General features: G+C 47.2%; 1 protein-coding gene across 2 annotated transcripts; it reads right to left on the reverse strand.

Moving 5' to 3' along the window:
• Window positions 1-1,100: 1,100 nt before the first annotated feature.
• Window positions 1,101-26,651, reverse strand: LOC308492809 (transient receptor potential cation channel subfamily V member 5-like). Of its 2 annotated transcripts, XM_081038258.1 has the most exons (16): window positions 26,277-26,594; window positions 23,952-24,049; window positions 23,701-23,823; window positions 23,130-23,267; window positions 22,747-22,845; window positions 22,452-22,627; window positions 21,928-22,074; window positions 19,810-20,022; window positions 13,001-13,078; window positions 10,630-10,716; window positions 10,455-10,531; window positions 10,032-10,197; window positions 9,771-9,837; window positions 6,674-6,942; window positions 3,660-3,766; window positions 1,101-2,936 (listed from the first exon to the last, which is right to left on the reverse strand). In XM_081038258.1, the coding sequence occupies exons 1-16, from the start codon at window positions 26,402-26,404 to the stop codon at window positions 2,639-2,641; spliced, it is 2,271 nt and encodes a 756-aa protein (XP_080894384.1). In that variant the 5' UTR covers window positions 26,405-26,594; the 3' UTR covers window positions 1,101-2,638. The 2 variants fall into 2 exon arrangements, with proteins under 2 accessions (XP_080894384.1, XP_080894385.1); XM_081038259.1 differs by lacking the exon at window positions 13,001-13,078 and having other exon boundaries at window positions 26,277-26,651.

Genomic DNA, 26,651 nt, shown 5'->3' on the forward strand with positions numbered 1-26,651 from the left:
GAATTGTAATGCCATGTACGGTAGTTGAGGGTTAGAAAAGCAGAGAGCCTGTAGACGAGAAATATTTAAGGGATTGGTAGGAGAGAAGCAGAGAGAGTGGTGGGAGTGTGTGGCGGGAGGCAAGTAGAGAGGTGGGGAGTGATTGACTCTCATTCGAAAGCTACAGAGAGCTCAAGCAAGACGGTGAGTGTTTAGAGGACTCAGCTCCAGGTAGGTGGATAACCTTGGTGAGAGTCATAGCAGTAGCATGGACAGGTAAGGTCAGATGCCTTGAGGACTCAGTGTGAGGTCATTGGATCACGGAGTCCCTTTTAAGAAATTTGGCCCTGAAGAGGGAGCAAAAAAAGGATGGGGCAGTTGTCGCTGAAAGGAGAGGTGGGGGTGAATTGCAGGATGTTTGCGGTTTGTTTGAAGATGGAAATGAACAGAACGTGACTAAAGCTAGTGGAGAGGGAGAGGATGAAGATACACACTTGAGAAGAGTAGAGGAGACACTGATGGACACAGATGACCGAAGAGACAGAAAGGAAACTGGACCTGGAACACAGATGGAGGTTAGGTTTCCACAGGAGAGGAAGTGCTTCCGTTGTGAAAGAGAAAAAGAGGGATCACAGTGCCTGAGCACTTTTAGAAACCACGCCACCCGTGTACCTATGTGTGTGCAGGCACGTTCGTGTGATCCCTCAGTTCCACACTCGTCTGTGCTTTGCGTGAGTCCCCAGGATGAGCCTGTCTGTGGTTTCACATGCCCACTTATCTCTTTGCTATTCTAGACCACAGTCCTCTAAAAAGCTGTTGTGGCTTTTTGCTGAGGGTAATGATAGGATGGGGATGAGAAGTGAAGGGCTGGAGACAAGATGGAAGGAGGCTATACCCATGTAATGGCCGCCCTGGACAGGACACCCAGTTCCCAACTTCCTTCCTGAAGAGGGATGGCCCAGCTTCTATTACTGTCTGTCCATCCAACAAGTCAGATATATATGGCAAAGGGAAATGGAGGTGGCAGGTGACATAGCCAGGAGCTACCTCCAAGCACAAGGATGATTAGCTGTAATGAGCCACCTGAGGGACAGCCCCATAAAAGAAATGATTGGGCCATTCAAGCATAGAAAGGCATAATTTACCACACATACTTAAAAACACACAAGGATACAAAGGACACACAAACACTGCAGACTCTGAATATCACAAGGCAAGGATAAGACAACTCAGAAACAACAAAAACTCCATACAATTCAAACATGGGCCAAGGACTTGAATAGATATTTCTAAAATTAAAAAAAAAGGGGGGGAAAACATTTACACATGGCCAATAAACACGTGAAAAGGTGCTCAACATCATTAGCCGTCGGGGAAACACATATCAAAACCACAGTAAGATACCACTTCATACCCATTAGGAAAGCTACTATCAAAACACCAGAAAGTAACAAATACTGGTGAGGATGTGGAGAAATCGGAACCCTTGTCGATTGCTGGAGGAAATGTAACATAGCACAGCCACTGTGGAAAACAGTGTGACAGTTCTTCAAAAAAAATTAAACATGGATGGCCATAAGACGCAGCGATTCCACGTCTAGGTCTATACCCAAAGGAATTGAAGGCAAGAGCTTAGAGAATTATACACCAATGCCCACAGCAGTATTACTCACAACAGCCAAAAGGTGGAAACAACCCAAATGTCCATCAATGGATGAATGGATAAACAAAATTTGTAGATGTATACAATTAAATTATTGTTTGGCCTTTAAAATGAATGAAATCCTGATACATGCTACAACACAGATGAATCTTGAAAACATTATGCTAAGTGAAATACATCAGACATCATAGAACTAATATTGTATGATTCCACTTTTATGAGGTACCTAGAATAGTTAAATTTATAACAGGAAGTAGAATATTGGTCATCAGGGGCAGCGGGGAAGGGATAGTGGTCAGTTCGTGTTTAATGGGTACAAGAGTTTCAGCGTGGGATAATGCAAAAGTTCTATAGAAGAATCCTGGTGATAGCTGTACAACAACGTGAACGGAATTAATGCCACTGAATCGTAACACCTAAAAATGGTTAAAATGGTAAATTTTATGTTACGTGTATCTTGCCACAATATATTTGTTTTACTAAAACAGGGGTAAAGAACCTTTCTTCTTGCAGTCTTCCAGTTGGGGTTTGGTTGCTAGGTGGTGAGTCAGTCCTACAGGGACACAGGAAAAAGTGGCCTTGATCTCAGTGCCACGCCTGGCTCTTGCCATATTCAGCACGGGGCAGCAGGCAGGCTGCACAGCAGACTACTTTCTAGTGCCTGCTGTGGGCAGACAGAGAGAGGATCCAGACATCAGCCCAGCACCCCTAGCTCATGTCTTTGAGGCCTAGGTCCAGCTTTGCTTGAAAAGATACCTTCTTTTTCTAAGATGTGCGACTTCCAAGAACACAGAAGAAAAGTGGGACAACAGGTGCCCATTGCCCATCTCCAGACACACTTAGGTGAAGGGTGAGACGCGGCCTTTAAGAATTGCTCTGTTCACCTCCTCACATGATTAACAGGCATGGAAGGTAGTTACTTGCATGGGAAAGTGTCTCTCTCTCTACTCCCCGCCAGGCCACCTGAAGTTACATCAAGAATAACAGGGCTTCGAATCATAAATAGATATTTTCCTCTCCATCACCATCGCCAAGCTCCAGTCCAAGATTCATGTGTCCCAGGGTGTTGCGACGAAGGACCTCCCAGCCCCAGTGGCTGCCGCTGCTGCGGGATGTGGTCCGGGACAGGGACGGAGTGGCAAGGGTCAGGGAGTCTCTGGCTAGAGTCCCGCTGTCAACCACGGAGGGCTGCTTCTCAGAAAGATGCTCTTGTCCATCCTCCTTGTCTGGGGACTTGAAAGCTTCCACATAGCGAAGCATGCGCAAAGGGTTCTGATCGTGGTGGCTCTCAATTCTGAGGAGGGGAGAAGGAGTCAGTCGAGGTGGGGGAGGGATGGGCCACAGGGAGAAATAGAGGCAAATGGGGGCACATGCAGGAAACTGGATCAAGAGGGGAAGGAAGGCAGCAGAACTGAAGTAAGATCATCTAGGATCAAGGGAAGGCAAGTGCAGGTAAACGGAGGCAGAGACCTGCATTCAGGATTTGGAGGGCAGTAGGGCTTGTGTGAGGGTATGAGGGTTGGGGCAATATGGATGAATATGAAAGAGAAAGCAGAGCCAATTAAGAGAGAAATATGTCACAAAGGTGTGAAGATGCGATTCAGGAAATAAATAAGAGAGGAAAGGAAGTTGAGGAGCTAAGAGTAAACTCTGAAGGAAGTTAGCTGCAAGGCAAGAATATACTAGAAATGGGGGTCAGGTGGGAACAAGACTAGAACAAGTTGGGTAACCCATGGCCACATCCAAGCATGGATACACACATGTAGCCTTTCACACGTTACTACCCCGATGTACACCCAGCTCGGCATCAGCTATCATCATTCTTTTCACCCCTCCTCAGCTCCAGCCTCCTCCTCCACGCTGGCTAGTGCAGTCTCACTTTATAAAGTGATGACTTCTCCTTTGGGTCCAATTTGGACTCTCAAGCACGGAGAGGAAGGTGATAAATGCGGAACTGGGCACCCTCGTTTTCATGGCACCACACGTTTTCAGTTCACTTATACACAGTGTCACTCACCGCAGGAACCAGCGGTCCCCCAGTCCATACTTGCACCCACAGATCCCGGAGCGAGGCCACAGGAAGCGAGGCATCTTTCTCTCCAGCATCACTGTGGTGGCCACGACCTGGAAGGAGGAAAGGGGTAAAGAAAGAACTCAGGAAAGAGCCATGAGGTTCAGAGAACACGGGAGGCCACCGACAGAGAGTAACCAAAGGAACATGTGGGATAAGAACACCAGAGATCAGTGGAGATAACAGCCATTTCCCCATCCCCTGGCCTGTGCTACCAGCTTTACTCACCACTCATCGTAAAAGGAGAGAGGATATTTTATGAGTGTTTTGAATAAAATAATGACCTCTACAGTACTATTCAGGTTCAGAGAAATTGTGTCACTCCAAACTAATCTCATTTGCTTTCTCATAGGAAAACCATAGACCAAGTATCTTGATTTAAATAAATGATTAAATAGAATCTCTGTGATATTGGGGATGACGTGATGCTGCCAGTGTTCAGGGAATTTATAACAAATTAAATACCCACATCCTAAGAAGGAAAAGGGTGAGTTAATGACAACAAACTTGGCAGGGAAGAATCTTCTGGCGTGTCACATGCGCTTTGCCCAGTGCTCATTAATTGTAGATAAAACATAGAAGATATGTAGATAAATGTAGATAAAACATAGAAGCAAAACTTACCAAATATGCGTGTGACACAAAACTGGGAGGGATATGTAATTTGCAAGGTGACAAAAGCAATATAAAAATGATCTCACCAGACTGGCATGCTGGTCAAAAACCAATAACATAAAATTGAAGGCAACTAAGCAGAAGGTTCTCCATTTCTGTTTAAGACTCAAGTGTCTGTGCAAGTACAGGAAAACGGCGAAGGAGCTTAGCTAAGTAAGTTGTGTAACAAAGTGGGGTTCTAGTTGATCATAAGCTTAACAAGGACCAACTGTACATTTACTAAAACACGTGACTCCTTTCTAGGTGCAATTTATGGTGTAGTAGCTAAAGCAAAGAAAGGTACGAGCGCTCTTCATGCTGCATTCCTCTAATCATATCAGGAGCATTCTAGTTTCGAAAAGACCATCATCTATTATTAGGGCATGAACAGAAGGGTGCAGTCAGGATGGACTGGGGCCAGGAAGGTTTATTAACTGAATTAACTGAAGGAACTACCAATCCTTTAAAAAGCACAATCTCCTCCATTGTGTTCTACCACTTCCTGTCTGTCTTTCTCGGTACTCCATGCTTCTCTTGATCTTCTCTCGGTTTCTTAGTTGCACCAAGTTCCCTCCAACTTCAGGACTTCCAACCTTTCTATGCCATTTCCCTGGATAGCTCTTCTCACTCTTTGTCTTGAAAGGGACCCTCATTGTTTCTGCTGCGCCATCTTTCAGCCCCCCTACCTTCTCTGGTAACAGAGCCCACCTTGCATTTAGAGAACTGCTCCATCACTACCCTCAGTTATCGATTAGAGTAGACTGGACTGCACCCAGTTCTGGTTAATTTACCTATTCTCCCTGAAACTCCACCCCTACCCCCACCACTATGCAGTCCTTAGCCTTAACCTTCAATTTAAGGAGGTGCCAATGACTCAAACTTGTAACTGAGATGGAACTTCGACTGGGTTCACTGGGGGAAAGATGTTCTTCTAAAGGCTCCACACTCCACAGCATCAAGAGGCACGTAGAATACAAAATGAACGGGGCCCTTGGAATTGTGCTATGTGGTATACCTGTTCTTTCCTTTGGGTGTTTAGTGCTTCTCTAAGCTATCTCGCCAACATGCTGGGCAAAAAGAGAGCAGAACAGAAAAACTGATATAATGTGTGAAATGGACATCTAGGCTCTGGCCAGATATGCCTAAAGCTAGTTTAATTCTTTAACCTTCCCATTTATGAGGATCAACACATCCTCCTTCCACAGTCTTTTTTTTTTTTTAAGTCTATTTCAGTTGGTTTCTGTCCCTGTAGCCAAGAGTCCTGATTGATACAAACCCTAACCTCCATCCTTCTCTCTCATTCTTCTTAATGCCTAACCCATGTGTAGGGCTCATCTTAAATGTCACTCCATCAGAACAGCATTTCCTAACTTTCCAGTCGGACTCCTCTGTTGTATCCTGTTCTGAGCAGCTTCTACTTCACTGTGACACTTGTACTGCAAAGGTACTGCTTTCTGTGAAGTCACTTGTTTCATGTCTGTCTTCCCGACCAGACTGAGCCCTAAGAGGGCACAGATTGCATCGGTGTGTTCATGCTTGTACTCCCAACACATAGCAGATCGTAAATAATTATTGTTACATGAATGAAAAGTCTGAGGGGATAAATAATGGCTGTATTCAAATATTTGAATGGTACTCATAAGGAAGAGTGTTCTGCATTATACAAGAGGAGAAGACTGGGACCAAAGAATGGAATTAGAGAAAGATAGCTTTTTGCTCAATGTAACATGGACTTTTCTAATAACACAAAAAGTTTCAAATGTGAAATAAGCTCACCTCCCAAGCACTGTCCAAATCCACATGATAATCAGCATTTAAAAAGATATTGAAAGACTCTCTGATCAATACATGATTATACATTGGAGAGAAACTCAACTAGAGGACCACTAAAGACCCTTCCAACTCTAAAATTTTGAACTCTAAAATTTTGATAGCCTATGATACTATAAAGAAAAGATCATAGAGAAACAGGGATTTATAGAAGCCAATGGAAGATAAGGTCCAAGTGAAAAAGGAGGAGAGATAAGAACAAGGCAGTTTCTAGTTCCCACTGGACTCAAAGATGACTCCTGAATCTCCTTTTCCCCTGTGACCAACACTCTTAGATCTTGGGTGTTGATCCCAGCACTACCCTACCATTCGGCTCTCCTTTTGTCCCCTCCATCTATCCAAATGTACTTCTGTTGAGGTGACGGTCCCGCTGGGTCTTCTGTGACTCTCCAAAGAGTCATTCACGACAACAAAACCCATATTAGTTTTTCTCTCCATCGCCTGCCCCTTAGTAAAACGAACACTCATAAACTCACCTGGGCCCTCCAGAGCTCATCCCGCTCTTGGGCCACCCGCCAGTGAGTGTCACCCATCATGGCAATGAACAGGTTGAGCATGAGCAGCGTGGCGATGATGGCGAAGACAGCATAGGTGATGGCGTATATGAAGGGCAGGTCCACGTCATAGTTGGCAGGGCCATCGATGATGGTGAGGAAAAGCTCGAAGGTGCTGAACAGTGCCGTGGGGTAGTCATAGAATTCCCCCAGCTTCCTTGGGTCCTCTGTCTGGAAAATGATAAAGAACGCTGCTCCGCCCAGGAAAACGGCATGGAGATGGGGGAAAAAGAGAGTTATTGCAATAAGCATGGGTCTGGTGGGCATTCATTCCACCTCCAACATATATCTCCGTACACTTACCCAGACTTATACACACATAAATGTAGATGTGTGAATGTACACACATGTGAGTCACATTTTACCTGTGGACCTGGCTAATCCTGAGATGACCTATGACAGAGTTCATCACTCTGGATAATGGTAATACTCAGCCATTTAGCAAAAAATTATATATACATATATATATATATATATATATATATATATATATATATATATACACATCTCTCTATATATATGTCGGGGGTATATACACATGACTTTGTATTCACCTTTTGTTATCGATATATATTGAGTATTATCATTTAAATACAGTTTTTCCTTTCTTAAAATGTGTGTACAGTTTTTTGATACCCTCTGTATACTGGGGGAGCCAAAAAACTGTATACACATTTTAAGAGATGTTATCTATGCTCAAGCAGTAGTTCACCATAATCAGAAGTGTCTGGATGCTGATGGTAACCTCTTTGAGCACCTCTTGTCATTGCAGAAGTCAAATGTGCCTTTTATTCATCTTTTGTTATCGGTATATGTTGAGTATTACAATTTTAATACAGTTTTCCTTTCTTAAAATGTGTCTATATCTTTTTGTTACCCTCTGTGTATGTGTACACACACACACATACAGTCCCCCCGGACCCACGGAGGATTTGTTGTAAGACCCACAGTGGATGCCTGAAACCACTGATAGTCCTGAACCCTATATATACCATGTTTTTCCTATACATACATACTCATGATAAAGTTTAATTTATAAATTAGGTATAGTAAGAGATCAACAACAATAGCTAATAATAAAATAGAACAATTTTAACAATACACTATAATAAAAGTTCTGTGCATGTGGTCTCTTTCTCTAAATATCTTATTGTACTGTACTCACATTTTCACTTAAAGGAAGCACTTCACGGCTTCTCTTTGGCATATCCGAATTGCCAGCATCGCTAGTCTTGTGCTTTGGAGCCATTATTAAGTAAAATAAGGGTTACGTGAACACAAGCTCTACAATACCGCAACAGTCAATCTGACAAATTAGGTAGCTACTAAGTGACTAATGGGTGCGGGGAGTCTATAGCATGGAGATGCTGGACAAAGAGATGGTTCACATCCCGGATGGACAGAGTGGGAGCCCATGAAATTTCATCACGAGACTCAGAACAGTGTGCAATTTAAAACTTATGAATTGTTTATTTCTGAAACATTCCATTTAATGTTTTTAGACCATGGCTGCCTGCAGGTAAATGAAACCACGGAAAGCAAAACCACAGATAAGGGGGGACTACTGTATATAAAATAAGGCACATAACTGTTTTTTATATTTTAGAAAAACAAATACTTAAAAGGCAGGTTGTTACAAGAATGCATAGAATCTTCAAAATGTTTAAAGAACTGAGCACATGAAAAGGTTAAAAGAAAACACCTTTTAAAAATTTCTCAATGGCCTCTAGATAACCATACATCACTCTGAGATCCCCTGGACCATCGTGGGAAAGTTTCCTCTGCTCTATGTGTAGCTTCCTGGATGGTACTGGGCAAGGTGGAAACTTATTATACACTAGAACTTTTAAAGGACTCTTCTCTGTATGGGGAACTGAAGCATAAACAAGGTGACCCCAAGAGCAGAAAGAGGGTCTATGACACAGCATTGCTTTTTATTTACGTAGAAAAAAGCAAGGTCAACAACCCAGAAGAGGTAGTTTAAGAGATTCTGGGTTTAGGTAACAAAAATCACTCTCTTTCCATTACCTCATTTTATACATGTGTAGATGCAGGTGGGGTAAAGGGTGGGGAGAAAGGAGAAAGGGTATGTAAGGAATAGTCCAAACAGGCAGGCTCCACAATTTTATGCTTTTATATATTGTTCAGCTCTTGGTGTAAATTTTTGGTCTACTGTCTTGTGGAAACCCCCATTAAGTAGGGGAATTCCTAAGACAGAGATAAGGCCCTTTGTACTGAGCCCCGGTCTTTCAGAGTTGGGGGGTCTCTAAATATCATCCAGTACATCCTCTCATTATGAATGTTCAGTTGCAGACATTGAACACTGGACTGGAACTGTTGCCTTTCACTCTTCCTTCGTCTTCTACTCATTCACTTTCCCTCTCCCTCTCTCTGGCTCTACTTTCTTGCTGGGTTCCTTTCTCTCCTCCTTGCACTCTCCCACTGCACCTTGGGCCTTAAGTGAGTCCCTGCTTTCCTCTCTTTTCCCAGTCTCTCTTCACAACTCTTCTGTTTTCCTCCCTCATTCCTTAAACTCTCTAAATGCCTTCTTCTGTACCATCTTCTTAGAATTCTTTCCCTTTCTCTCAACTCAGACCACACATACAGAGCAAAGCATGTGATGTGCTTTGTTTCTTTTTCTGAAGTGTAAACATGGAAGAGCTAAATCATGCCCTTTTTCTGTTTGCCTACATGGTTTTCTGAGATCCACAACTGCCCAGACTTTCCTGTTTAATGTCCCTCTCTCTCCAAAGCCCTTTTTCTACCTCTCCTTTAAAGATCTTGCAAGGCAGTGAGTCAACATAAATGTATTGGCCCAGAAATTCAGAGCACCTGGGTCTCCCTTCTAGGCCATTCTGTGACCCTGATTCTATGGATGTGGAGTGTGCTTTTGGACTCACTTTCCACCAGGGGGGATAAAAGGGGAGAAATGCAAATGAGAACTAAGAGCAGGAGCTCGAGCGAACTTTCTGGAGAATTGGATCCAATGATGTATTGGGGGAGGGAGTAGTGCTCTCACCTGAGGCAAATCCCAGAATAACCACAGCCATCAGCCAACAGAAACGCATTAGGTCTCCAAAAATCATCTACAGCAAACAGAAGAGGAAAGGGAGGGTGAGCCGATCCTTTTGCGGACTGCCTTTCAGCAGCTATCGCTAACAGAGCAGGAGGTCCCTATACTTCAACCAGATCCACTCTGAACAGCATTTTCCCTCTCCCACCCTCAGTCTGGGGAGGTCCTATGGCTGAATCCAGGGGAAACTTTGGGGAAAGAACTGACCTTCTGGATCATGATGGTGAAGGGGCCCAGCATCTGGAATCCTCGGGCGAAGTACATAACACTGCACCAGCCGAGCACCAGGGCAAGGGACATGGGCACCACCTCCCCGGTGGTGTTGGTGAGCCGCATCAGCATGGTCACCAGCACCAGGAAGGCATAAGTGATGCTGGGGGGAGAGCAGGGAGGCGCGAGTGAGAGGAGGGCTGGCAATATTCCAGGTCCTCTCCAGCACACCCATGACTTGGATGGTACCCACACCCTCAGGCTTAGTCCTTACATCTAAAACACACATACGCTCACACATACAAGCCCACCAGAGACAGAAATCCCTGGAGGGGATGGTCCGCTGAGGTCTAAGTCCCAGAGAGACCTGGAACAATTCTGGTGAGGGAAGGCAGGGGGCTAGAAGGAAGAGACACTCACATGATGATATGGAACGGCCCGCCAAGGACGGTCTGTCCAAAATAGCGAGAGGCGCCAACCCTGAAGATATCCGGGATCTGGGAAGAGGCCAAGTAAACAAAAAGACCATGGAGACTGCACTTCAGTCTGGGGACTCGGTGGGATGGCCTCAGTCTGGACCCCTTCTGCACCTCACCTCAAGGAACAGCATGATCACAGCCCCAGCGATGGTCACCAGCTCCCCCACCAGCCGGATTTTATCCTGTTCGGTCACATAGGCCTCCTGTGGGGGGGAAACTTGGGATAAGAAGTGCTTTCTGATGTACTGAGAGTCAAATCCTTTGGAGCAAGTGATTTAAAGCAACTGAAGTCTATCCAAGATGAAGAAAAGCTCCCCTTACCACCACCAGCCACCCCTCCACTGTATCTGTCATTGTGTCTAACTGTGACCAGGACATTAGTCTGCGTATCTAAGACTTAATATATGAATGTTGCTTATGCTGATAACTTGAGCTATCACCTTTTATATACATGTTGTGAGCAGTCGTTTATGACGTATGTACTGAGGGGCTGAGCTCACAGTTTAGAGCATCAAGTTAAGAAAGTTACAGAAACAGGAAGAGGTATTAGTGGCTTGGAACAGTTTCAGCTGTGCAGAAAGTCCAGCTTTCCCAATCTCACTGTGGTTCCTGGCAGGAAGAATAGACCATACACATCGCAGAATTCAGTTTCCAGTACGGACCCAGAACCTACGAGCTCTGGTGAGAACTTGAATCAATCACTAGACCTCCCTGAGCTTGAGGGTCCTCATTTGGAAAATGGAAAGGCCTCCCATGGTTATTGGAAGATCAAATTCGATGATGTATCTGGATGCACTTTATAAATCATAAAGCACTATAGATATATTCATTGTGGTTTTGTTATGATTTGGCAATAGAGAAAAGGTAGACAAGGTGCTAGAGATTTTAGCTCTGAGGAAGGGCCCCTGCCTTCGCCTGAGCAGTAGGTGTAGAAGGAATAGTTCTAAGGTCAAGATGGAAAGAAGACCACCCTCCTCCCATGCAAGTTACTTCCCAATAGAAGGCTTGCAATGTCACACAGGCATAGGGATAGAATTCTATAGTAACGATCCTATATATATAGTAACTTTTTTGAAGGTATAAGCCCATCTGAAATATCAGAAAGAGGGTTTTGGAAAGACCCTCTTTCCAAAAAAACTGTGTTTCGTATATAATATAATTCCCATATAAAATTGTACCAATAATTTTAACACATTCAAATACCCTTTGGTCTTCTGGAAGCTCTATTCTCCAAGGTCAGACCTCTGCACAGTGCACCCAACAAAGGAGCTGAAAGTCCTCGTGGCCAGTGGGAAAGTGGATCAAAACTGGGAGGATGTGATCGCACGTTACATCTCTGTACTTCTAAGAAATCGGAACCTCTGATTAGAGGTTCCTGGGCTGGTCCAGTGAGAGGCACAGCTTTTGAAACAGAAGGAGATGCCATATGGTAAGAGGTGATCTTTGGTATAAAGGAAGCACCTACTAAGTGCCACATGGGGGCTCAAGATGTGGGGGTCAGCTCAGAAGAAACCAAGGAGATAGCCTTTAAGAGTAGGGCCAGACTTACCCGCAGATGGTAGAAATGTTTCGTGTCATCACACGGGGCCCAGAAAAGAGTTGGTGTCTGTGTGCCTGGTGATCAATGTGATCTAAGAACCTGTGACTAGACTTCAGTTACTTTTTTGTTGTTTAAAGAACTGATGTTCTGTAAACTTCTCTGATGGTTACCTCTCTTGAGAAAATGGTCAATTTTATTTTATCATATAATGGGAAATTTCCCTTTTGCTTTGCTTCCAAGGAAGCTTAGAATTATTTTATTTTTTTAATTATTATTTATTTATTTTTATTTTTTATCTTCAGCTCTAGCAACAGCTTCGAATACACCTCTCCTCTATCAGTTTACGGGCCTGCTTCATTTCTTTATCTTACTGTCCCTATGGCAGCTGCCTTCGATTGTAAAACATACTAACGCCTTTTGAGAATCAGGTCGTAATCAGTAGGATAACTGCTACCAACCTTTCTTTAGCTCACTAGGAAGAGAAAAAAAAAAAAACTGCGAGAGTTGGCAGGGAAGGTTGTGGGGAACCAGAGTGCCCCAAGGGGACAGCGGGAGAGTAGCACCAGCTATTCCCTCAGGAAATGAAAAAGTGAAACCCCAACTAATGGAGAACACTGGGGACAGTTTTGGTCACCCCCGCTTCCTTCTGGGGTTTCCCCTCATCAGTACCCCTTTGCTTGTTCAACAAAATTCCTTTACTAGTAGGAGTTTCCCTGCACAAGTTCAGCTGTGAGTAACAGACGTCCAGTGACCCCAAGCTTTTGCATCAGCTTCACCTCGGATCTGAATACCCTAGAGTACTTTCCTCCACCAGTCTGTCCCGAAAGGTCCCCTCCTTTAAACCAGGTGGCAGAGTGCTACGGTCTCCTTCCTCCACCACCTTTTTCTGGCTTGCCTTTATGTAATCATTAGGACTCAGGTCACAGCAAGCTTCCTGGTCCACCTACCTCTCCTGTGGGTCCATGGTGCCACTCTCTGCTTATGGATGTCACCCAGCACACTGCAACCATCTGGGTCCTCCAGTCCTATAAGTCATGTGAAAGCTCCCTGAGAGCTGTGACCTCTAACTCCTGCTTTTTACCCACAACACACAGCATAGTAGGTGCTCCATTAATAAGAAAAGAAGGGAGGAAGGAGGGAAAGGAGAGGGTGAGCAGGCAAGTACAAGCCAGTCTGATCTGAGAGGTAGATGCAGAAGGATGGTCTAGGGAGAAAAGGAAGTGGGAATGGGGAAAAGGGTGACAACTTATTGGGCTTTTCTGGGATTTTCAGATTCCTAGCTCAGAGTCACCTAAACATGCCTGGCTAATAATGCACTGAGAAAATATTCCACCCCACCCCTTTAAAAACAAATGTCTTCCAGCAATGACTAGATGTCTTTACATCATCACATGGAATTTAAGGAGTTGTCAACAGCCAAATCCCCTGCAGAGGCTGACTTCATTGAGAATTGGCCCATTGAGGTAGCTGTCTCGTATCAGCTGGCCGAGCTCACTGTCTTGAAGGAAATGCCCAGAGGGGGTGTGTACAGAACCATGTACCACTGTGTGGAAGGGTAGAGAGCACAGGAGGAAGCTGGGAGAAAACCAGAAAAAGTTGTCAAACCGCAGTCATAAGCCCGCATTTCCTCCCCAAGATCCCAGGCTTGCAAAGAAATGAAGGTCTCAGAAAGAATCCTGCTGGCGGTAAAGAAGAGTTACTCTGATTCAGTCCTCTGAACTGTGCAGGGGTTTTTAAGCAGGCTGCCCATCAGAAACAATTGGGAAGTTTTCGTCACAACACCTATGCCCAGGCAAACCTGGGGACTCTCATTCAATTCGTTTGGAACAGGGAGCTCGCGTGTAATTTTTAGATGTAGGCATTCCTGTTATGAGGTCTGACAATTAAGTTCACAAACTTGCCACTGTGCGAGTACATTGGCAGCTCTGTACCCACAGCTCGGTAAGGTTTCATAACCTGGGTATATCAGTGTCTCACAACTGAGTTTGTGTTGACGTGTGGCGGTGTCTTGCTGAGTGGCGTTCATTATTGTTGTTGCGTGTTTTAGTGTGCCGTCATGAGAATGTCTGGGCTGGAAATAGAGCAATGAACAAACATTAAATTTCTTGTTAAACTTGACAAGAGTGGAAATTAAATCGAAGACATGTTAGTCGAAGTTTTGGGGATAATGCCATGAAGAAAACGGCGGTGTACAAATGGATTAAACGTTTTTCTGAGGGGAGAGAACACGTCACTGATGCAGAGAGGTCAGGAAGGCCAGTAACGAGCAGAACTCACAAAAACATTGCAGAAATTCTTCGAATTGTACTTCAAAATTGTCGGATGACTGTAAGAAGCATATCAGACCAAGTAAATATTGATAGAGAAACAGGTAGGAAAATCTTAATTGAAAATTTTGACATGAGAAGGGTGTGTGCAAAAATGGTCCTGAAGGAGCTCACCAATGAACAAAAGCAAAGAAGGGTCGAAGTTTGCCAAGACCTTTTGGAGAGGCAAGATGATGTTTTTGGCCATGTTATCACTGGTGATGAAACATGGGTGTACCAATACGACCCTGAAACAAAGCGTCAAAGTGCACAATGGAAGTCAGCCAATTCTCCATGACGAAAAATGTTCCATCAGTCCAAATCTAGAGTCAAAATGACGTTGCTAACTTTTTTTTGATATCAGCCCCCAATTATTTCTTTCTTTACTCGAAGATAACAGAAATATTGGAAGGAAGACATTTTGATGACATTCAGGACATCAAAGGTAATAAGATGACAGCTCTAATGGCCATTCCAGAAAAAGAGTTCCAAAACTGCTTTGAAGGGTGGACTAGGCACTGGCGTCAGTTGCATAGCTTCCCAAGGGGAGGACTTCGAAGGTGACTGTAATGATATTCAGCAATGAGGTGTGTAGCACTTTTTCTAGGATGAGTTCGCGAACTTAATTGTCAGACCCCATACGGACCCTGAGTTGAGAACCACTGGGCTAAAGAGAGAGAAAAATCTCCTAGTTCCAATCTAAGGCTACCTTAAAGATTTGTTTCATGTCCTAGTCTTTACATTTTCACAGAAGGATGAATCTAGAAAATTTCTAGTCTCCACAGAGGAGTCCTTACCACAGCAGTATGACTTACCCTGTGTACCAATAGGTAAACCGCATCAAAAACGATGCCTGTGATAAAATCTAGAAAAACAGACAGTAGCTCTGGAAGCTGGGGCAGGGGGGGACTTCCATATGGGACTCCTTGCATTCCACTGTCCCACATCCTGACAGGGAAAGATTACATGTGGCCAGATAAAGGGAAGGCACTGGCTCAGGGCAAAACGTGGAGACACATTTCCATGCAAGGGGTCCCTTCTGAAATGGAATCGAGCACATCACTCTGGAAGGAGAAATGGCCTGACTTGATATTAAAGGCGAAGCTTCCAAAGTGAAGCAGACCAGCCCCCAGTCCCAGCACTGCCCTTACTAGCTGAGTGTCTTTGCCAAAGAACTTAACCTTTCTTGACCTCAGATTCACCAACTTTAAAAGTGGGTGATAATTTTATTTATCCCCGAGAATCAAATAATATAAAAGTGCTTTGTCATCCAAAACATGATCTACAGAATCCCTTCAGCATCACCCAGCAGTGAGTCAGAAATACAGGTTCCACTCCAGGCTCGCTGCCAGGATCTGCTCTTTCCCAGGATCTCGGGGCCCTGAGAAATGAGGATAGAGTGTGCCACGCACTCAGTACATGTTATTTTTACCTCCCCAGCTCCCTGCTTTTCCTCATCTCTTTCCCTACCTTTAATTTGTTGTGCTTCCTCCACAGTGAGGTGGTTAGTAGCCCTGAGCAAAGTAGTGTAGAGTTGGAGATAAGTTAGTTTTCCAATAGCTGTGGTGCTTTGGGCCACGGAGACCTTACGGGTAATAATGATGTATAGACAAATCAATCCCACTGACCGTAACAGGTGGAGGCTGATTTAAAATGGATGGAAACCTACCAGTCATTCTTGCCAAGATCCTCTCCCTTGCTCTCTGATCCAATCCATCACACAGTAGAATCCATCACACAGTAGCCATGGTTTGACCTTCAATAAGTCTCCTGATGCCGAGCCCCTGTCTCGGTCTCCCCACAGCCAATCCACCACCGTCTCTTGTTTGCTGACCTGTAATAACCTCTTAATTGGTCTCCCCACGTCCTCCCTGGCCCCCCTCAAACCTGTTCTCTATCCCATAAACAGAGACATTTTTCTAAAAGTCTTGTCAAGGTCCTCCCTTATTTAAAATTCTTCAGAGTTTCCCATTCTCATTGGGATAAAGAATAAATTCCTCAATTGACCTTCAAGGTCCTGGGTGATTTGGGAAGGATCTGTCTGGACAACCTTGCCTAGAGCCTCTGCCCCAGCTCCCTGGTCCCTAGTGAGTCTTCTTTTAGTTCCTAGATGTTGTTGAGGTTCTTTGAAGTGGCATTCTTTCTGCCCAGAACTCAGTTTTCACCTTCAACTCTTACCCAGATCTCAGTTATGTTCCTCAGGAAGCCTTCTCTGGCCTTCCACGGTTCCCCAGGCCCCTGTTATAAGCTATCTTAGTGCCTTGTTCTTTTCCTTTTCATATGAAAAAATAATGTGAATTGTAACAAGCATAGGTTGTAATGAAATATCCTTTCATTTAATTAACGTAAACCAGTCTGTAAACTCTCAAAGGGCAGAGACTGCATGTCTTTTGCACAGACTGTGTTGAATTTCTGACACTGAGAATAATATTTAGGCTCTCGGAGGCTCTTGATGTTATTTGTTTAATGAACGAATTCGTGAAATGGTTTTGGGAAAAGGGCAGGGGAGAGATCAAGGAAATCTTCAGAGACAAAAAAAGGAAATCTGATGGTGAGAGATTGGCACCCTCTTGCTGGACAGCACATCAGGAATCTAAATGATCAGAGTGATCAACTTAAGAATGGGAAGTTAGAGCTGAGTTGATCTCAAAGACGGAAGCCAGTAGTTCTCAGCCCCTGCTAAGTATTAGGGTCACTCAAAGACTTTCTAAATAATAATACCAGAACCTCAGTTTCAGTCACTCTGATTTATTAGGTGTGACGTAGCTTAGAACTAGTATTTTTAGTAGCTTCCCATGTTTCAGTCTTGGTTAAAAACTACTTATCTAGCAGAAGGTAGGGTCGCCCAAGGCCAAACAGCTACATTTGGTTTCAGAGTTAGGACTAATACTCAAGCTGCCTAATTCCTAGACTTTGAACTTTCTACTCTCCTGGAAACCTAAAGAACTAGTACTATCGTGAGTATTGTTCTGCCTAAACCAGATCGACATTAAATACAGATAGGAAATTAACTCTACTTAATTAATAGAATTCTTGGGAAACACTAAAAAAGCAGCAAAACTTTTATGACTGTAAAATGAGGCAACTTAGAGTGAAGACACCCCACCTGTTAAGATATCTCCAAAAGTGGATAGAGATAAACTAACTCCATCCTCACATACGTCTGCTTTAGATGAGCTGAAATAAATAAATGAGCTTTTTCTTTCATTTGAGCAGGCTTGGGATGGTTCTCCAGGCTGTGCGCATGGAGCCCAGTGACTTATTCAGGTCCCATGAGAGGCACAGAAGAAATCTGACAGTGACTAAGAGCCCCGTGCGTCCAGAGTGAGCAATATAATTGCACAGTAAAGTATTCATTTATTGAAGAAAAAGCTCCATTGGCCAGTTGATATGTCAACAATGGCAGAAATCCGGTCAAGACACTGTGTAAGTGCAGTTTCATTGGTCTGCGACTTGCAAGTAATAAGAGTAGGGAAAAAGGGAATTTCCTATTATTGAACAAATCTGGTGCATCACGAAAGCCGAATCTTTCAAATCATGGTGATAAGTGTGGGAGCCCCTGATATAATCCAAATTGACTTACTACTGAATAAAAGGAACACAAATAGTCCATAAACTCAGGAACAAGACTCAAAGGACAGTGCCAAAGCATAAGGAACCTGGCATTGCTGTGTTTTGCTATCCAAACCCCTTACAGCCACATTCTTAACCTTCTTAGTCCCCTCCCCCACCAAGAAAAGACTATTTGAAAGTCAAGAGTCTTCTTTTGGGGCGAAAGTAGCTATTACCTAAGTGGAAGGCAGAGGGTAAACATGCTAAAGGGGAAAAGGAAGGAATGGGGGGGAGGATGGATAGGTGCAATCAGCTATAATTATGCTTCACCTAGTCCTGAGGCAAGGGGAGGGTTTTTAAAATATAATTTAGACTGTCTGGGTCAAAGCAACATGTTTGTCATGTTAGTCATGCCCTAAAGAGAGAGAGACACACAGGAAGGAGTGGTGATCAATGGTTCAGCATCACCCAACATTTGGGCCAGAACGCTATGTACATTCTAGATCCAGAAACCCACACCCCCCAAGTACGTTTGAGACGATGAAATGTTGGGGAAGAACACACCTGAGGAAATAGGACCAGAGGTGTTGGAAAAGTCCAGCCATTCCCAACTCGTTCAAGTTTACACCTTTTCCCATTTCTACTCACTCGCCCATCCAACATGGCCATCTCTGAAATGTCTCGATTTCCCCTTGTGGGGTCTTTATGCTCATTTTGAGATGCATGGGATACACCCTCCTTGAGTGCCCTGTGCCCGCCTCTAATAAGGGGATCCTACTTGGTGAGAGACGGTGGCCCTGGATACGTGCGCACCTGTCTATAGGTGGAGAGACAGTTATAGAAGCAGGAGAGATGGAGGGTTTTGACCTACTTTCGGTTTAGTGAGGCACTTCACCCTGTTCTTCCTCATTGTATACCAGTCTTTGGTCTGACTTTGCTCCTTGATGAGGCAGGCAGTTTATGCTCCCTTTCTGATCCTAGTCCAGGCTGAGCTTTACCGACGGCTGGCCCGTCCTGCATGGAGCATACATCCAGTCACCTAGCTCTTACTCATACTTGACTGGCATACTTGCCTCTGTCTTTCACTTTCTGCCACATGCCTGCACCCCCCTTCAGCTATTTTCAGGTCACCAGGACAAAACAATCGTCCTATGAGCAATACACCAACCCAAACGTAGCTATGCTTGTTGAATGTCTATGCTCAGAACTACTCATTGGAATCTACTCATTCTGTTACAAACGAAGGAGGGTTTGCTCCCTTCAAGAGCAGCCTCTTACATTTCCTCCACACCACCACCCAGGTCTCTGAAGGACACCACAGAATGGCAAGCCCACAAGAGTAAAAGGGACCTCGGAGATTATTTGCTTCAACCTGCTACGAGCCAGGCATTCCTCTGCAGTGTGTGGGACAGGTGGTCAGATAGCTGACATATCACGGCCAACACGCTCACATCGACAGTACACACGAGAGAACGCAAGCCAGCGGGGTTATGTTGCCCGAACAGACCAGAAACAAACTCAGAAATGGACTTGGAGCACAATTCCCCTCCCTTTAGAACAACAGGGTTTCCGCTGAGGCTCACAGTACAGAAGACTGGTCCCCTCTACAAACTGAGAGGAATTTTACAAATGCACAGTGCTCATAATAGCAAGCATTCTTTCAGACTTAACAAGAGAAGCCATAGCTCCCTGGACAAGTGCACTTTTACTCATTAGGCCTCCTTGCTGGCCCTTTGTCTCATGACTGATCTCTGTCTGCGGGGTGGGGGGTAGAGGGATAGGAGCCTGCGGCTGTTGGAGCCCAGTGAGGGGTGTCTCTCCTGGGTAGTATCACTCTGATCTCTGGTACCATCACCCCATGTTTATATTCCCTTTCAGCCCCCTGGGAGAAGAGTCACCTGCAGTGGCTTCTGTTCCAGGAGGGTGATATCACGGGCATCTGTGCGATTGCCACTACGGAACTTGAGGGGGCGGTAGACGCAGCACATGGTGAAGCAGATGATATAAAGCACGTACAAGGCGCCCAGCAGGCAGAAGTAGGGCCGCCCATATTTCCTCCACTTGAAGCTCACCAGCTGCTTCACTGGGGTCTGTTCCAGGATCTGGCGAGCCTGCCATAGAGGAGAATGTAGCTTGGGGTGACCAACGTAGTGAGGCATGCTGGGCTTCCCACTGGGCCCCGATGGGCAGGGCAGCAATCAACACTAGTATCATTCATTCAGTGACTCAGTCATTGTTGTTTTTACAGACATCTAGGAAATTTTTCCTCTATGCTAGGCCCTGTGCTACTGCTGCAGATAAACTATTACAGAAGTAAACACAAGACACTATAGCGTCATTGGAACTTGAAGAATGAGCAGCAGACAGGTGAGTGAAGGGAGAGTTGGCAAGATGATTCCGTGAAGTAGCAGCAGTTGCCAAGGCAGGACGGTATGAGGAGCCGTTTACAGATAGGTGTGCTTGGGGATAAGAGCGAACCCGTTGGGAGTGGCAGGCAGGAGTTGTAATGGGTGGAGTAGACCATGACCACTTCATCCTGTGTCATGAATGCGAAGGTAGGGAGTTTGAATGCTTTTTTCTGAATGCAATGGGAAGCAGCTGGGAATCCAAGCAAGGAAACAGTCAGATTTGCTCTAGAAGTCCTGTGGACTGGAGAAGAGTAACAGAGGACACAGGGAGGGTAGCAGGATGTGGCAATAACCTAAGCCAGGGGGCTGGTGCTCTGATTTAAGTAGACAGTGAACAGTTAAAGATACAAATGAGAGAGAGTCATGGACGACATGAGGCATCTGAAGTAGGAAAAAGCAAATTGAAAGCACAGCTGGAGGGATTAACCATTGGCAGAAAGAACATCTTCTCCACTCAACCTATAGGACAGGAGAGACAGCGTGAGCAGTTCCCAGATAAGCTTGGCAGGGCTCCAGTCATAAGGTAGGAGTCTGGGTCTCCCGATGGCACTGAGGAGGAAGGCAGTGAGGGATAGAAAAGGAGCTAGAAAGGAATTTTGAGCGAACAGAACACCAGGTGGCCAAGACAACAATAAAACCTATAGGAGAACATGGCCAGCCAGCTGCAATCAGAGACCAAGGATTTGTGGTGGCACAAGTCACGGGAGGGACTGAGCACTAATTCCTAAGAAATGCTGCTCGAAGCTTTTCTGTTGCCAGGAATAGTCTCTGAGAAAGTTCATACAAACAGGCCACTCAGCTTTTCCTGTATTTATTACTTCTAACAATCACCTGAGTTTTGTGGCTCTAGAAGGGTTCCCAAGAAATCGTCAAGCGGCAGATAAGAAACAGAAACCATATTGTGCCACTATCTGGGAGTTTCCTGCATGCTCGAAGCATTTTCTCCTTTCTACCAGTCTTCAACAAAATTCTTTTCCCTCGTGTCACTCAATTTAGTCCTGTCTGAATGATTATTGTGTTTTTCCCTCTCTGGGAAGCTCTCTTTTTTCTCATCTTCCTGGTGATTCCCAGCTCCTCCTTGAAGACCCAGCTCAAGCACTTCTGTGACATCTTCTCTGGTTTGTCCAACCTCAATGTTGCTGCCACACAGTACAAACCCCTGTGATGGTATACGTTGAACTCTATTGCAATTATTGAGAGGAGGGAACTGGCAATTGAGAAAGTTGACTGACAGGAACTGTATTTTATTTGGTTCTGCTTCTCAGTTCCTTGTACAGCATCTGGGACACAGAACGTATGCTGAATAAATGAACCAATGAATGAATGAAAAACTGAATGAATGAGTGAATGAATGAATGATAGGAAGCAACTTCCATTTGGAAAGTTCCTCATCCGAAAAGCTAATATGAAAAAGGTAAGGGGAAGGGACTAGAGCTAAGCAGAGGGAGAACGCAATCAGGAAAGGGGTATTGATAGGACTTTTCTCCCAAAGGTCCCAGGGGTCTCAGCTCCATCTATAATAAGGCAGGGAAGTGTCTGGAGCTGAGACCTAAGCAAAGAGACTCTTCACAGACACCTGACAGTCCCAGACACCCCCGGCATCCATACCTCCCGCTTCTTGGAGGAGACCACGAGCTCTAGAAAGGACACCTTCTCTCCCCAGGAGTCGATCTCCGTGAGGTCATAGAGAGTGGAGGTCAGCGGTCCGTAACTCCACTGTATGTGTTTCCGTCTCTGCATCAGGTGCTGGAACATCTTCGAGAACACAGCGGTGAATCGGAGGGTTAATGTGTGAAAAGTCGGTCAAGGGGACACCACCACTGAAGAGGGCTGGTGCCCCATCCTCGGGACTGACCGACAGTTGGGAATGGGTAAGCCTTTGATTACATGGACCGCCTTGTTATTTTTTGGTTATCTTTCCTCCCCTCAAACCCTATAAAGATCTGAAAACAGAGAGCAAGCAAAGGGAGCAGAACTTTGGGTTCCCTGCAGATATTCTAAGGTTCCCCCTGACTCAGGGACTTCTGACTGAGGATTCTACTGACAAGGTAAAAAGTACGGGGCCACCATCCAGTTGGGGAGTTTGGGCATAAGGGTCATGAGAACGACATGGAGTTGGGGGTGTCTCTCACCACAGTGTTGCCCTCCACTCCGGCCAGCTTGAAGGGGGTGAGGCCCTGGTGGTTGGGCACCAGGTCCAGGGACTGCCGGTGGGCCCCCCGCCCATCGTACGACAGCAGCAGGTTGTACATCTGGCAGGCAAAGGTTTTGTTGGGCTGGAGGATCAGGATATGCAGCACTGTGTTTCCTGGGGGCGACACGGGGGTCACGTGGCCGCTGGACCCAAGGCCCTGACGCTCCCCACACCCAGCCCAGGCTAGGCCTGCCGGTTGTCCCGGCCCCTCGTCTCCCACCCCCAGCACCTACCCAGGGAGTCCTGGGCCCGGAGGTCAGCTCCGTGTTCAAGGAGCAGCCGCACCATCTCCTCACTGCCCACGCAGGCGGCAAAGGACAAAGGGTGCTCTCCTGGGGACGCAGAGGCTCCATGGCATGAGTGCAGGCAGGGCCGGCAGTCTCCCCGAGTGACCGCCTCCTCCTCCCCGCATCTCAGCTCTGGGCCTGGGGACACTTGGTAGCAGAAGCACAGGCAGGGAGGGTGCAGAGGGCCGCTCTGGCCTCGAGCCCTGTTAGGGCTGACCCCTCACACCAGTGTCCCCAGCACGGAGCCCGCCTCAGCCCACCCTCCCTTGGCTCTTGCCCACCGCCCACCTCCCCTTCCTCCCGGCCCTGGTCCTGGCCCTGGCTCTCACCAAAGTAGAGGTGATTGTGGGGGCTGAGGTGGAAAGCTGTGCCTGTAGCTCTCGCAGAGACGCTGGCCCCGTGGGCAAGCAGGGCTCGCACCAAGGTCACGTTCTGGTTCACAATGGCGACGTGCAGTGCTGTCTGACCTGGTTCAGGGGGAGCCCTCAGTCATGGGTCTGTCCCCAGTTCTTTTGGAGACACACCATCCCACCCGGCTTGCAGTAGGTGCCTGACAAATCCATGAATAGATTTCTGCCCTTGGCTCAGCAGAGTGGCCTGGGGTGAGGCCCGCAGCCCCTCAGGCTGTTCACTGCATTGTTCCTACTGCTACACCACTGGGGTGGGCCGTCATTGTAACCACGCTCGTGTTGGCTGTGAGAGCAATAGAGTCCTGTCCTTCTGGGAGCATGAAAGGAGCTAAAGGGAAATAAAAAATGGCTCAGACGTCATGGATGCTCAAAGCCAAGACCAGGCAGGACTTCTGTAGTCCTCCCCACTCGGAGGCCCATTGTAAGAGATTGCATCAGACCGATCCTCCCCTCCCTGTTTCCACCTTGAGACACGGTGTAGGCGGCTCACCTACAAATGGTTCGCACAGGGTGGGCTCCTTCACCAGCTCCGGGGCTGCTTCCATCAGCACCATGGCCGCCTCGAGGTTGTCATAGAGGGCCGCTACGTGCAGCGCTGTCTCCCCCAGGGCTCCTGAAGCAGAGAAAGACAGGCTGTCAAACACTTCCCAGAGCCCTTTTAGGAAGAGGCCCCTCTGCAGAAACCCTCAGAGTCCTGGGCCGGATGGCCGCCATCTCCATCCCATTAAACTCAGAACCCACCTCTTTGTCGGAAGTCGCAGGTTCGGTCTAGCAGGAGTTTCTTCAGGAGACACAGATCATTCTCCTTGGCTGCCCAAAACAGTGGAGACTCCCGAATCCTGGGAGAAGATGAACCTGAGTCAGGTAGGGACAGAGTCGCAGAGACCAAGAACAGAGTGGGTCCATCCCACTAGATCTCCCCATGCAGGAACCTCAGGGCTCAGCTGACTGGGAAACTCAGCATAGGGGTGTAGTACCCGGGGGAAGAGGGCCTGGGCTATGGAATGGGTGGTCCTGGGGCTCAGAGAGGAGGCCCTCAGGCCTGGCTGAATCAATCTAAGCTGACTACATGTTTCAGGCACCTAGGGACTGGAGCAGGTGAGAGAGATGGAATTTCTGCCCCTGGTTGACACCCTGACCTGCTCAACCAGCTCTCTTTCACCAAGGGGAGAATCAGAACTGGGATGAGAGGGAGAGAAGGGCCAGCCGTTAGAGCTTTGCAGGGTTGTGAGTTGCTGAGGTGTTCTGATCACCCCTCCAGGCTGTTCAGACACACACCCCTGCTGGGAGGCAGGGGCAGTTTGGGGTGGGAAATGGTGGGTCTATTCCTTCCGTGTTTTGTCCTCATTCGAGGCCCTCCATGTGTAGCTTATACCTGAGGAGGAGGGCAGCCTGGGGCTTCTCTGAGATGGCGAAGCCCTGTGGAGGGGCACGTCCTATGCACCCCTATTAGTTACTCTTTGCTTCTCCCCTTCCTGAATGAACCAAACACAACAATAAGCTGAAGCCGATCCTGCTGGGCACGTATTTGTTGGCTGTGGAGGTGACCATGGGATCTGGCAGCTTGGAGGTCATGAGGGAGATGAAAGGCAGACAGAGAGACTGACCGGTGACCACGATGTCCCCCAGCTCCAAAGTCCTCTCTTCCAGTGGCCCCAGGAGCCCCGGGAAAAAGTGTGTTATTTAAAGAAGAAGCCTTTTACGTCAAGGCAGAGCTCAGGTCTTCCCTTTAGGAAAGCGCTCTTGGGAGGGACCCCCCCGAGTGAGGACCAGCCCCCTGCCCCATCTCACCTAGACCCTCAGTCCGAGTCGCCCAGCGCAGGCTGGCCAGGCCTAGGCTTCCAGAGCTCAGCCCTGTGCTGAGGACACTGCACACGGCCTTATCGCCCTGAGTCTCTAGTCCACTCCTCCTGCAGAGGGAAGGTCTGGAACCCAGCTCCCTCTCAGATACTGACCTAATCCGATTCGGCAGCAGGGATGGAGGTGGGGAGGCCAAAGGTTCCATCACAGGGCCTAGGGTGGGGGTTGGTGAGCAAGCAGAGAGCCTTTCTGGAATGAGGACTCAGACGGCACCCAGGGCCCACGACACCATTTGTGAGGCCCAGAGCAAAAGGAAAATTCAGAACCCCTTGTTTAAAAATTAAGAATTTCAAGATGATGACAGAAGTGCTTTAAACAGAGTGCAGGGCTCTCCTGAAGGGGTCCTGTGCAAACGTAGAGGCCACCTGCCCGGGAAACGAGCCCTGGCTGAACCCCAGATCTGCTAATGTCTGCTCACCTCACATCCCTGCTTTGTGATGGGAGACAAGTCCCCTGACCACCCGGAAGCAGAGCTGCTCCTGCAGGATGGGCCCCTGCCCTGCATGCCCTTCCAGGCTCTAGTCCTCGGGGCTGGCCGCCCCCAGGTGTACCACCCCACCTGAACTGAGTGTCCCAGGACCAGACACAGACCTTATGCAATCTGGATCCCCAGCTCCCATCGCACCGCGACGTACACAGTGGACTCGATAAAAGGCAGATGAACTGCACTGAGGACGTCCCAGTGTCACCGGGTTCCCTCCTCAGCTGGTCAGCCCCAGGTGTTACACCGAACAGAGTTCTCCTCCCCGTTTCCAGACACTCAACTCCATTCTGACTAATGGGAGTTCTTCCCTCTTTCTTCAACCAGCAAGTCTTCTAAAACCCACAGTATCTCAACCCTCGCCCAGTAACCTGCTCCCCACCAGCCCGCACGGGCCTGCATGCCACCCATACACCCTGGCTTCTTCTAGCTGGTCCCGCGGGTCCCCCACCTCTCTCTCCCACCAGGCAGGCAGGTGAGAGTCCTGCCTCTGAACTTACGGAATTCCCATTGTGTGACCCAACGCCACTCGGCACCCCTCCAACCCCCGCCGCAGCCACCACCACCACCACGAGGGGCAGCTGAGGTTTTGTGACTGCAATGGGTGGGCTCAGCAGGAAGGGTACGTCCAGGTGCCTGGCACTGAATTCTGGGGACAGACCCGAATGCGTGGGCGGGTTTCTGGATCAGCGAGAGGTAGGATGCGGCATCTGGGGGCAGCCTACCTCTTCTGTTGCAGCATATGGGCCTCATCCAGACGCTGATCCCAGTCTTTCTCTCTGAACAGCCAGGAGGTCAGAAGTTTCTGGAGCTGGGCCAAGGTCCCTTTCGCCTTGGGTGGAGGAGCCCCCATGTCTTCTCTTTTCAGGCACTGGCAGGTTACGGGAATGTGGTAAAAACAGCAGGTCTAGGACTCAGCAGCTGCTGAGGAAGAGGTGGGATTGTTTGGGGATGGGAGTGGGAGTGAGTGTATCTCCCGTGGCACCCGTGTGGCCAGCGTGCGGCTGTGGGGAGTGTATGTGTACACGTGCACCGAGGGGAGTGACGGCCCTGCCAGGAGAGTGCAACTTTACCTGGAGGGGAGGAGCTCTTTCTAGAGC

This window comes from Rhinolophus hipposideros, assembly GCF_964194185.1.
Source record: "Rhinolophus hipposideros genome assembly, chromosome: 25".
NCBI classification, from domain to species: Eukaryota; Metazoa; Chordata; class Mammalia; order Chiroptera; family Rhinolophidae; genus Rhinolophus; species Rhinolophus hipposideros.